Source organism: Drepanopeziza brunnea (genome assembly GCF_022702325.1).
Source record: "Drepanopeziza brunnea f. sp. 'multigermtubi' strain 214-2 chromosome Unknown ctg12, whole genome shotgun sequence".
Classification (NCBI taxonomy): Eukaryota; Fungi; Ascomycota; class Leotiomycetes; order Helotiales; family Drepanopezizaceae; genus Drepanopeziza; species Drepanopeziza brunnea.
The window spans coordinates 2,031,185-2,044,861 of NW_027094075.1; the positions used below are offsets into that span (position 1 = coordinate 2,031,185).

The 13,677-nt window shown below is 49.3% G+C and overlaps 1 protein-coding gene across 1 annotated transcript; it reads right to left on the bottom strand.

Annotated features, from left to right (window-relative positions):
- Positions 1 to 3,112: 3,112 nt before the first annotated feature.
- Positions 3,113 to 5,181, bottom strand: L3040_007290 (uncharacterized protein; the record flags this gene model as incomplete). The annotated part of the gene is made up of 5 exons (XM_066156220.1): positions 3,113 to 3,873; positions 3,932 to 4,171; positions 4,227 to 4,694; positions 4,763 to 4,961; positions 5,023 to 5,181. The coding sequence occupies 5 exons, from the start codon at positions 5,179 to 5,181 to the stop codon at positions 3,113 to 3,115; spliced, it is 1,827 nt and encodes a 608-aa protein (XP_066011023.1).
- Between the last annotated feature and the right edge of the window lie 8,496 nt (positions 5,182 to 13,677).

Genomic DNA, 13,677 nt, shown 5'->3' on the forward strand with positions numbered 1-13,677 from the left:
ATCGTACAGGAATCGATTTACGCAAAGCTAAGCGTAAGCGTAAAAGGGTGTATAAAAACGCTTTACTGCAACTTTAATTATTAAAAACGACGATGCAATATTTATTTCAATTCTCGATTCGAAAGAGATTAAATAATTGCAATAACTAATATTAAATTTTGCGGCCTTATAGAAAAAAGTATTCCTCGATCAACTTTCTCTTAACTTGAACTTTTTTTCGATATCGATGATTTAATAATTACAAGTGATACTATTAGAGACCCTTTTTTAAATTAAGATTTTTTTCAATATTAATATCGATAGCGATAGCTTTAATTCTGATAATAAAAATTCAAACGATTCGTTGCGTAAGGTAAAAGACGAGTCAGATTCTAATGAAAATAATAATCGATCGTCAAATGTTTTATCGGACAATACGATTTTGGAAGTTTCGAAAGAAGATATACTCATAGAATTAATTGTTTATATAAATGTTTCTTAATTGTAATAGTAATTGCTATAATATTGAAAAAAATTTGACATCATGCTCGAAAAATCCGCATTCGCTTTCGATCCGCAATCGCTTACGCCGACTAAGACTGAAAGGATATAAGGAGGCCCACCTAAGCGAGCCGACGATTAGTCCGAATACAAAGTTCAGCAGCAGTTTCTTATGTCTTTCGCATAACTCATCACACCTCGTACCGCATTCGCTTTTCCCTTCCCTTTCCTTCCTTCCTTCCTCCCTTCCTTCATTCATTCGTGCATCGTTCTCTGTCCGTAGCTCTGTCCGTCCGCACTACTCTTTCCGCCGATCAAAGCCTAGCGCGTCCCTCCGATCGATCAACTGATAGAAACAGTTATATTTCCCAAACAAAGTAAGAGAAGAGAGGATGATCATTCTTCTGGAGGACACGAAAGGCTATGTATGTACTTATGAGATACGCTAAGGAGTCGTGATGTCATCAAGGTCGGTCTCTCCTTCCCTTAGCTTTCTGAGACTGGAAGAGGTGTACCTATACCTAGGTAGGTAGGTAGGTAGGGTAGTATAAATCTAACTAACCGAAGCGAGAGAGTTTGAGAACGTCGTTTCGACTTTTCAACTTTTCGACTTTTCATTTCTTCCCCAAACTCTTTTCTGAGATATCTCGTCTTTGGATTCGGATCTTTTTACAACCGATACTGGATGATCTTTCAGCGAGTCAACTTCCACCTCCCGAAGCGTTTTAAGATAAGTAAACAGCTCTCTTTTATCTTTATCTTCGTCATCATCGTCGCCGTCGCAGGAGCCGGTAGGGTAGGGAGCGCTTCAGTTTCCATTTCAACTCGTCTCGTCTTGTCTTTTTTCCCGAGATACAAGGGGGAAGAGGGGGAAGAAGAAGAAGAAGAAGAAGAAGAAGAAGAAGTGGCGGTGGCGGCATTAGCCTAGCTTTAGATGTGTCCAGCAAGCCAGCAAGCACCTCTTCGAACCTGACCTCCCCCCCTCTCTCTCCTCACTCACTCACCCACCACCTCTCTCTCTCTCTCTCTCTCTCTCTCTCTCTCTCTCTCTCTCTCTCTCTCTCTCTCTCTCTCTCTCTCTCTCTCTCTCTCTCTCTCTCCCCCTCTCACTATCTAGCCAGCCGCCCCACATCAACACCGAAATTTCCAGATCCAGATTGCCTCTCGCTGGGAATGAATTGGTAGAGAATAGGTTAGGTTAGGAGGGGGGGTCTAGATCGAGTATGCTATGCTATTCTATGCTATGCTATGCTATTCGACATCACACCACATCACACCCCACCCAAAGCTATAAACGAAAGGCGTAGGAGCGCCGAGCGCCGGTTTGATAGCGGAGGTTAAGCTACGCCGTCGCGGCACGCGCCGCCTCGGTGCGCCGTGATTTTTCTTCTCTTTTCCCTTCTCATTTCCTCTCTCCTCATCTCCTCTCTCCTCTCCCCTCCCGTTTCAATTTTCGATTTTCGATTTTTATTTTCATGCTCATGCTCATCGATTACATGAGTAGGTCAGGTACCTTAGAGGTGGGAAGGGGGAGAGAAAGAGAGAGAGAAATAGAGAGAGAGAGAGAGATAGAGAGAGAGAGAGAGAAAGGAGGGGATCTAGAGTTTGGGATGGAGGAGAGGGCTGGGATGGGATGGGATGGGATGGGATGGGATGGGATTGTGGTGGTGGCTGTTGAGATTGAGAGAAGTGATAGATTAATATATATATATATATAATAATTTACAATTATAATAGAAATAATAAAAATTTAAAGCATGTTCATCCTCATCACTTCATCACTTCATCACTTCATCCCTCGGCTGGGCTACATAGCTCCAAGATGTGGACATTTCATTATTGTCATCTTTTTTTCAATTTAAATGTAATGGGCAAGCTCAAAGAGGAGGAGGAGGAGGAGTGGTTATTTTAAAGATATTTCGTAGGGCTCGTTGCAGAAACGTAAAAAGAAGAAAGGTGTAAAAAAAAAGGAGAAGAATACAGTGATGATACCCTCGTCGCCGTCATCCTTTGCCACCGCCCTGCTTCTACTCTGCTCTGCCCCTGCTCTGCCCTGCCCTATCTGGGACTGGATTCAATGGGACAGGCCACATTACCCACAACATACAAGAGGATAATGATAAGGAAAAAAAAAACACCTTGGAAACGCAGCCTTTGAATAGTGAGATAAGATAATTTGATAAGATGCCGGATATGATATGGATAGCCGGGGAATTGGATAAGGATGTGATAGATCGCGCTATTGATGTGGACAAAAACAAAAGGTTGTGAAGAGTCTATCCCGATCGATCCGCGACAAGGTCCGGATGATGTGACGCGAAAGGGGGTGGTGGGTGTATCGACAAAACCAGTGACGGACGAGACTTTAGGGGTATATCGACGTACGAACGAACGAGCAGAACGAACGCGCATAGGGAGTAAAATGCTTTGCACCGCCTTTTTGCTAGTTTTAAAACTGGGCTCCTCGCGCGCGGTAGATGGAATTGAATTCAAACACCTCGGATCGCCGAACGATAGATAAATGAATGAGGGTATCCGCTAAAAATGCTGCCTCCGGAAATTTTGACGCCGATACTCGAGTTTTCATGGTTGCGCCGTACTGCTTGCTGCTTGCTGCATATTGCGACCAGGCCTACGCTTGCGAGTGATAGATCCCACCTTGTCCCATGCCCTGATGCGGCTCCTCCTTCAACTCCTGTGGACCGGAATACCCTTGTTCCTGAGCTAGATATTCATGGTACCCTCCCGGGGCTGCTTGCGGCGCCTGCAGAGGGTGGTGCGGATGTCCAATACTGCCCGTCCTGAACTGAGACCCGGGTGCTGGCCTGATATCATACTTGGTCTGGAAAGAATCGAACTGGTTTGGGGGACTGTTGGATGCCTGCGGCTGCGGAGCGGGAAGGACGGGTCCGGAAAACGCGGAGACCATGGCCTGGGGAGAAGTGGTGTACGAAGGGGATTGTTGGCTGGAGCTGACCATATTGTTGCTGCCCCAATGTTGGAGGGGATGATGCTGTTGGGGAAACACCGGGGAGAAGCCGAGTCGGCGAGAGGGGTCTATCTGGTTGGGGCCGGGCTGGTGGTAATTCATCGAGTGGACGGGATCCTCGTAGCTCATGCCTGGCATCTCGTAGGCTGGATAGGACGGCCGCAGCTGGAGATTGGAGCGGACGACTTGCTGCGCTCTGTACTCGGAGTCCATGTTCACGTGCTGCTGGAAATGGGGGTTCTGGCCCATGGCGGGCGACACAAGACTATCAGGCGGTGTCATGATGGAACCGGATTGGAAGTCGTCCTCATCATCGTCTTCCGGTTTGAAGTGGGCGTTGTCATCAGAGTCGTCATCGTCACGTAGTTTCCCGTCGCAACATACCGGGATCGTAGTGCTGGCATCTAAGAAGCAGCGTCAGATTCTCATCATGCTTCAAACCGTGACCCAGGGCCGACGTACCAATCTCGCCCATGCGAAACCTCTCCTCTTGTTTGGCAACCTTGAAGATCTCCTTGAGCAGAGGCCTCTTGGCCTCGTTGTCCGGGTGGTCCTTGTCCGCGAACCAGTTGGACATGGCCTCCATGGTCGCCAACTCCAGAGTCTTGACATCCAACCCCCCGGACTTCTGTAGCGTCGCGTGCTGGGTTTTCTTAGGCTCAATGACCATCCTGAGGATGTGGACCAACAGGTGAGTCCGCTCTATGGACAAGTTAGACGGGAAACTTTTTCAAAGCGAGAGCTAGCCAGAGCCTACCATGCTTCAAAAGGTGGTCGGGCTCTCGGTGTCGGACGCCTTCTTGACCGCTCGTGCTCGGCCACCACGGCGGTGCTTTGTCGTTACCCTTGGTGTAGGGGTGGTGCGTCTGCTTCTTGGGCTCAATCAAGCGGACAAATGCCTTTCCCATCACCTTACATGCCGACTGCTGCATCTCCCTGAACCTCCGGTGATAGTACTGCAAGACGTCACCCCCGTTGCCGATGACCAAGTGCTGCCTCTCCTGAGCCGGGACCGGGAGCGGCGCGTCCTCATCTGACCGCTCACGCAATTGCCCCGGGTTCCCTCGCCGAGGTCTCTTGGAGATCCTCGGTCCGTCATCCGATTCTTCGGATCTGGACTTGCGATGTGGACGGCGTCCAAGGTCCGATGACGATCCACCGCTGGAGTACTTCCGGTTGGGACCACCTTCGTCATACTCGGATAGGGAACCCATTGAAAGATACGCTATGCCACACCCGTTAGCCAACGGTTTCCGACCTCCAGAGGTAAGTAAATCAAGCTCATCGACCTACGAGGATGGTACGATCTCCCCTCGGATTCACGGAGAGCTCCACGGAACGCCCTCTTTGTCTCTCTGCTGAAGATCCGGTCCAGGTACGGGGTCATGGACTTTCCGGCGTAGGTGACCTCTTCTCCATTATCTTTTATCACAATGAGAGCAAAATTCCGGACAGGTATCCGGGCACATTGCTTCAATGCTGCTTCAATCGTCTTGAGTAGTGTTAGACCACTGGTTGGTCTCTGGGTGCATATGATGGGATGGATCACTCACGGTAGCCTCAGCATGTTGATGTCCCTGCTGCACGGGGGGAGGAACATGTTGCAGGCGATGGTCCTCTAGATAAGGGTCTCGATTATCTGTGCGTTGCCAATCCCTCGCTTGGTAGTAGCTCCCGGGTTGCAGGTTTCCTCCTGGTACCTGTTGCACCATCTTGGGAAGAAGATATGGATGGAGGCGTGGGGGGAGTTCTTCAGCGCGGGTTGGTTGACTGGCGGCGGTGTGGTCTGCAAGTCGAGTTGTCGTATTGGAGAGCTAGACGAATGTGAAATGTTCGGACAGAGAAAAGGGGGATCAAGATAGATAGATGTATCAGGACCCAGTGAGTGGAGCCGAAGTGAGAGGGCCTGCAGATGTGGATGGGAGGGGGGATGGATGGGGTCGCGGGACGAGGGACGAGGGACGAGGTGCTAGCGTGATGTCTGATTTACGGCACGCATCCTAGCAACCGAGTGTTAATGAAGTAGGTGAGCCGGACTGGGAGTAGGAGTCGGCTGAGCTGGACTGGGCTGGGCTGGGAGAGAGAGAGGGAGTTGTTTTAGACACACACGGATGGATGTTGATGAAAGAGAGAGAGAGAGAGAGAGAGAGAGAGAGAGAGAGAGAGAGAGAGACAGAGAAAGAGAGAGAGAGACAAAGAGAGAGATTGAGATAAGCGGAGCGGACGGACGAACAGTTGATTAATCTAGCCGTGTTTCTGGCTCTGCGGGTCGGAAAATTCACAGAAGAGGACGTTGAGTGGTTGATCGAGGTGATCTGCTGGTCTCTTGTGGGATAGGTGGTGGATGGTGGATGGGGTTGGATGGGGTTGGATGGTGGTGGCGTTTGCTGGGCCTTCCAAAGTCGCACAAACGGAGGCGGAGGAGGCAAGGATATCCAGCGAGGGTGTGATGTGGAGAAGCTGAGTAACTGAGTAACTGAGTAACTGGGTAACTGGGTAATTGGGTAATTGGGTAATTGGGTAACTGGGTAACTGGGTAACTGGGTAACTGGGTAACTGGGTAACTGGGGAGGCAACTGGGTAGGCAGCTGGGTAGCTGGCTGGGTAGCTGGGTAACTGGCTGGCTGGCTGGCTGGCCGAGGATCAGTAGAGAGTAGAGCTGGCTGCAATTGAATCCGGATTCGAGGCGTTTGATAGCAGCAAGGCCCATAAGATGGGTGAGACCCAAGTCCCGTCGACCGAGACTTTGGTCTCCCGTTTCCCGAGAAGAGACGACCCTGGACCGAACGGTAGGTCAATCAATCGGTCGATCGGTAGATCGGTAGAGAGATAGATAGAAAGATAGAGAGATAGATGTGTCGGTCAGTAGGAGTGAGAGATGCTCACGCTGGCTGACTGCTGCTATCTATGCCCGTGGAGGAAGGGAATGCAGATGCAGATGCAGCTGCAGACACCAATTCAATGCGCGGGCTGCTGACTGTCGAGGTCCTGAGGCCAAATGAATGAGTGAGTTGGATGCTGTGTTTACCCCTCAGGTCAGCTTAGAGTCAGACGGACGAACGAACGAACGAACGAACGAACGAACGAACGGGTGTGTGAGACAGCCGCCGCTCTTACTACGAGGCGAGGGAGGGGAGTCCGGAAAGCGGCAGAAGTAGACAATCTCGACCCGGGCTTGTCTCTAAGAGGTAGCAAATAAGTAGTACCAGTACCTCCTCTCGTTTTCCGTTGCGTGTTCCAGTTGTAAGTCAAGCGTGTCAGTCGCTCGTTGCCGTCCTCGTCGTCCTCGTCCTCGTCGCCGTGGTGGTGTTGTGTGTTGTGTGCTAATGTTGGGCGAGAATGTTTAAGATCCCGAGGCGTGAGCGGGTCCAGCGTCCGGCGACCAATTGAATGACGTTTCTTGACCTGGGTCTTCGTTTGCAAAAGAGGGGGGAGAGAAGAGAAAGGAAAGAAGCAATGACAGAGGCGGACCCGTGAGGTTTTAAGAAATTATTGCTCCGATCGGTATTGATGGGGATAGGATGGGTTGGGGATGGGCTGGGCTGGGCTGGGCTGGGCTGGGATGGGATGGGATGGGCTGCCCATGCCATGTCATGCCTATAGTAGACGAAAAAGCAGCAGCCCGTCTATACTGTACGAACTCACAATTATATATGTATATGGATATTATATATATAATATATAATATAATATATATATATACACATAGATACATAGATACATACATACATACATACATACATACATACATACATACATACATACATACATACATATATACATAAACATATACATACATACATACATACATACATACATACATACATAAACATATACATAGATATATATCCTCGGTACGGAATACACAGACCAGATGGGTAGACAGACAGGACAGGACTGCAGCATCCTGAACGCAAATCATCTTCGGCAAGGCAAGCTGCAGGCAGACAAATGATAGGGCCGGGCCGGGCAGGGCAGGGCCGGGCAGGGCCGAACAGGGCAGCATAACTGGTCATGACTTGCAGGCCCGGGATGCAGCTTGCTGGCCGGGGGAGGCAGGTTAAGCTCGCTCGCTTTTGCTGTAGTTGCTGTTGTGATGATTATTGTTGTTGTTGTTATTGTTGTTGTTGTTGTTGTTTTTGTTGTTGCTGCTGCTGCCACTGCCGCTGCCGCTGCCGTTGCGGTTGTTGATATGTTGTGGCAAGTGAAGATGTGAGTATCTTATTTAAGCTTCTTGGTGTTGCAGTTGCCGTTGCAGTTGCCGCTGTGCTCGCTACGGTGAAGTCCTGCAGCTGGATGGCCGAACGTCTCTGGCCGAAGAGCCGAAGAGGGTGGGCCAGACACAGCGAAGCATAAGCATAAGCATAGCACAGCACAGCGCATATACCTAGCACAGCGTATTAAGCAGCGGGCAGCGGGCAGCAGCAGCAGCAGCAGCAGCAGCCTCCACCATCCACGCACCACCACCATAACCCATGGTAATAATTTGGAGTTGGATTGGAAGTCCGCGCTCCAGCAACTTCCAGCTTGTTGGGTCCCGGACTCCACCTCCAGGTCCAGGTCCAGGTCCAGGTCCCCCGGCCCGCTTGCTACGATCCCCGAAGAGCGATGGAGTGAGGGGAGGGGGGAGCGCCAGAGACATGAAGAAAACATGGTGGGAGACAGGGCCTGACGGGCATGGCGGGCGGGCATGCTTGCCTGGCATGCCACGACACCCACATCCGTCGAATGAGCCGGGCAGGCAGCAAGCAGGTTCCGGATGTATGAGCAAGGAAGAGAAGGGAAGGGGGGAAGGGGGGGGAGAGGAGAGGAGAGAGAGGAGAGAGAAAAGAGGAGAACAAGACAAGAGCCAATTTCGGGGACGGGTTCCTGGATGAGCTGCAGAGCGCAGAGCGCAGAGCGCAGAGCGCAGAGCACAGCACAGCACAGCACAGCACATTCAATGTTTGCGCGTGTCCGGGATCGTGGGATGGATGATGGATAGGTGGTTGGATGTACTGTATGGGGGGTATGGAGCTTTGGGTGGATGGGATGTTTGGGATGTATTGGACGTGTTGGTGGTATTGGATGTATTGGACGTGTTGCTTGTATTGGATGAATCGGAAGTATTGGATGTCATGGATGGATTTTGGATATACTACCACTACCACTACTACTACCAACCACTCCACAATGCACAGACAAGACAAATTCGACGGGCAGATCCGATAGCTGAAGGTGGATCCCGATCCAGATAACCCCCAATGCCGAGAAGTCTCCGCACCACTCACCGCCAGGACTCGGGGTCAGAGAAAGGATATGCCATACTAGTATGGGTATATACCGAACTACTACGTAGTAGTAACTCTGTCATAAGACTTGAATCCCGATATGCTTTCACCAAGTTTGCTTATTAACTTGACCCTTGTGATGATTAATCATGGATTCAGAGAGAGAGGAAGAGAGGAAGAGAGAGAGAGAGAGAGGGGGAGAGAGAGAGAGAGAGAGAGAGAGAGAGAAAGAGAGGGAAAAGAAATAGAAAAAGGGAGACAGAGAGATAGAGAGAGCGAGAGAGCGAGAGAGCGAGAGAGTGAGAGAGCGAGAGAGCATCTCCGGGTCACTGCCGTTCCCAAGATATTGGGCGCATACGGCGGTGCCGGTTGGTAGACTCGGGGCGGTCAGCATCAGCATCGCATGTGCTGTGTGGACAGGATCCATATATGTACATCTGCTGTACAGTCCATGTACTACGTACTCTCCTCTCCGTATGTACATTTACTGTAAGTGCAGTATCTACCAGGATGATAAGGATATGTATGGGACACGGACACGGAAGCGCTCAATGTCTGAGACGCTACTACTGTACTTACTGCACGACTACTCCGAGCCGTAGGGAGACCAACTCAACCTGGACCTCGACCTCGACCACGACCAGGCCTGGAAGTGGAAAGAAAATACGGAGAAGTAGTGCTACTACTTGGACACATCACGGAACAACCTAAATCAGCCTAAGCCGGGAGCAATGACTGTCAGCGGCAACTCAAATTCTCATCTCATCTCAACTCAGCTCAACTCTGCTCTCGGGCTCCCGTCCTTGGACTTAAACCTAATAAACCTGGGGGCAGGGCAGGGCAAGTAAGGGCTTCGGCAAGGCAAGGCTTGGTTTGGATTTGCAAGGCAAGGCAAGGCAAGGAGACGATCAGAAGGGCCCTCAGAAGAGAGCGCGACTCGAATTTCTGGAAGCTTGTACTTGATCCTCCTCCACGTGCCTCCGATCTCACACGATCTCTATCCGTATTTATCCTTATGACAGGTCTCTTTCTCGAGATTGCTGAAGAATCTTCCGAAGAATATGCTTAGCAAACACGAAACAACATGACGAGATGTGATGAAAAAGACAGTAACAAGCAAGCAATCGAAGCAAGCAAGCGAGCAAGCAAAGCAAAGCAAAGTCAAAGTACTGACCTTTTCCGCCCTTGCCTGCCTGCCTGCCTCGGCCTCGGCCTCGGCCTCGGCCTCGGCATCGGCATCGGCATCGGGGAGCACAACCGCTCCTCCTCTGGCCCCCCCTACGGAAAACGGAACGCTCCCCTCTTCCCCGAACCAATCTCTGACATCCATCCTCTGTTGATGATCCATCCCCATCCCATCTATCGCCACCATCTCCAAGGACACAAGAAAACACTCCACTTGAAAAGCACGAAAGAAAAGAAAAGAAGAAAAGAAAAGAAGAAAAGAAAAGAAACGAAAAGAAAAAAAGAAAAGAGAAAAAAAAAACAGAAAAAAGGAAAAGAGAGAAAAAAGGACCCCGAGTCTCACACAAACCAAACCAGCAGGACATCAAAAGTCAGTACGGGTACCATATTGATCCGAGCAGTGATCGCCACTACCGACCGTACGCATCACCCGAACGTTGGTGTGGACAGGACAAGACTGGGCTGGGCGCTACTTAAGTAATCTGAAGCTACGTAACCTACCCGGTCGGAAAGACTAGTAGCGCCAAAGCCGATGGCGATTTCTATTACAGTACCTATTACGGTACCGGTATTTCCATGACCTTACTGTATATTCCCGTCTCGACCCTTCCTGACTGGACTACGGATGGACTACGGAGTAGAGCGGCGGGACGTACTAGCGGCGTCAACAAAAGAACCGCATCACCACCCATCACCACCACCACCACCACCACCACCACCACCACCACCACCACCACCTCCACCACTACCACCACCATCACCACCACCACCATACAACCACAACAAGCCGCAAATTCAAAACATGAGCAGCGGGAGAGACACCATCGTGACGGACGCTTGACTCGAGGATATGCAGAACGTGCGCGGCCTTGCCGTTTCCTCCCATGCGGCGGCCCGGGGATCTCCATCCCGTCCAACCCAATCCAATCCAATCCAATCCAATCAATCCAAGCCAATATCCAATCCTCAATGCAATCCCACCTCGAGGCTGTTGCAGCTCACAGCACATCCCCAACGCAATAATTTCAAGTCAGACGATACCAAAAGAAGAAAGAAGAAGACGAAGAAAAGCACAGAAAGGCAAGAAGATGAAGACGAAGAAAAGCAAAGAAAGGCAAGAAGAAGGAGAAGAAAAAAAGCAAAGAAAGGCACCTACTTCTGCTTCCCCGGGCAAAAAACAAAAAACAAAAAAGAAGAAAAGAAAAGTAAACACCCGTCCCCCCGTCCCCCTCCCCCTACGCACAGGTCTCGAAGAGGAGCGAGCCTTGCATTCGGCAAAAAGGCACCCCAGCCTCCACTGCGGGGCGGCCGCCCCCAAAGCCTAATACTGCGATTCGGAGTGCTGCTGCGCCAAAACATTCCGTTTTTCTTCCTCTTCTTCTTCTCTCCTTTTCTTCAAATGTCTGGAGGGTCCTTTTTTAAATTCCTTTTTCGAATGGTCCGCGGTCTCAGACCGAACTCGGGAAGCGAAGCGATCACACCCCCATGGTGGCCACCGCCGCCACCGCCGCCACTGTGCCAATGCTCTGTACAGCGCCGCCGTGTCACCTGGAGCGGCAGCGGTAAGTTCGACGCCGATGACGGTGACATAATTTCTTTCTTGCCTTTATGCCTTCATGCGTTCGTTGCTTCCGTCCCGTTTCCGAGCGCGGGGTTTGAAAAAGTCAAGTCAAGGAAAGGAACTATTCATCCTGTCTCGCGATGCCTCGTCTGCTTGCTGCCCCATCCCGTCCGTGAACACATGCTACGGTCCAAGGGAGAGGAGACCGGTTCTGTCGGTGGGTACCACGTTCTAGACCTTCTTGCTCTGCACATCTTAGCCTGATCTTCCGGGATCTACCTCTGATCATTGCTTCGACTTCCGCCTTTTCGTCAAGGGAGGCCTCACATTATCTGACTGAGTTGCACTGTTTTGTATTTTGTTCTACTCGGAGGAATCTGAGAGCCAGGCCTGATCTGGATTCTGAAAAGGGTTGTGGCGGATTGATTTGTCTTTCGTAGTGGGGTATGTGCGTTTTCTTTCTGGTGAAGAAGCCGTGGGGGTGGGGGGGAAGCGAAAGTAAACAACACATGTTATTGACGCAATATGCAACAGCCCAGCCGATGACGAAGCTGGGTTGAAGTGAGCTGAGCTGCTTCCCCGGAAGCTAGTAGTACTTGCTGTATTTCCTAGCCGAACTCAGACCCCAGGATCGAGTAAAGCGCGAGTTGATGCTTTACGGTATCCCAGCTGACTGCGAAGCCTCTAACTACCTCGGTACAGGCATAAGTACTACGTACTACGTAGTACGTACGTAGTATTACCCCTCGAGGGTGCGTCAAAGGTTTAGTTCCCACTATAAACCCCTGATGACCCTATCCTTAAGGGGGATACTTACGTCTGGGACGTAGTAGTAGTAACTACTGAATCCCCGATGGCGCAAAGTATTGCATTTCTGTTTCTATTCTCTCCTGTACATCTCTTCCTCTACGTCCTCTTTATCAGAAGAGATCCCTCGCCTCTTTTCTTCTGCTCCCTCCTCTCCATCAAGAAGATCTCTCTCCTCTCCCCTCGACTAAAAAGGTCTGACTCTCTCCCCAAAAACCCAAGTTCTACCTACCTACCTCCACAGCTACACCTCTCGCCTCCCATCCATCTATCCAACCCAGCCAGCCCAACCCAATCCAATCAAATCAGTAATCACAAACTACCCAGTACCACCACCACCACCACCATCATCATCACTACTTACGACCACCACCTCCACCCCAGCCTGCATGCCGCAAGCCGCAATATCAGCATCCCTCCCTCCCTTCCCCGGTAGATAAATCCAGATCTAAAGTACCCCTCGCTGCTTTCCTTTCTATTTCTTTTCCTTTTTTTTTTTTCTCTCTTCCTTTTCCTTTTTTCTTTCCTTCAACTAAATATAAACTAAACTAGATTAAACTAAATTAAACTAGACTTGAAGTAAACTTGAGGTAAAGTAAAGTAGACTGAAGTAAACTTCAGGTAAACTAAACTAAACTAAACTAAACTAAACTAAACTAAACTAAACTAAATTAAACTAGGCTAAACTAAACCAAATTAAACTAAACTAAATCAAACTAAACTAAACTAAACTAAACTAACCTAACCTAACCTAACCTAAACTAAACTAAACTAAACTAAACTAAACTAAACTAAACTAAACTAAACTAAACTAAACTAAACTAAACTAAACTAAACTAAACTAAACTAAACTAAACTAAACTAAACTAAACTAAACTAAACTAAACCAAACATGAAGTAAAAATCAAACTCGGCTCGAACCATATAAATATACAGCAAAGAATATATTCAAAATAACAATACCCTTTTCTTCTACTTGCTTGTGTCCTATAATAGTACACTATTACTATTACTATTATTACTACTACATCATTACCATACCTACCGCACCGGCTACGATATCGACACTTTTGCGATTTAGTATTTTGTTGTTGTTAATAGATAGATTGATAGATAGATAGATGTTTATCCACATCTAAAGCACTGAATCACAGTATGCACGAATAGAGTAGGTAGAGGGACTGCTGCTGCTGCGGTGATATCTCCATCTTTTTTTCTTGCTATATACTTATATATTTATACATCTATACACCTACCTCCCACTTGTTTCCTTCTGCTGCTCCTTCGCCATCCTCCTTCACCACCTCCATCTTCTGTCTATCTATCCCTCCTCCTCCTCTTCCTCCTCCTCCTCCTCTTCATCATCAGCTCAACTCAACCCACTC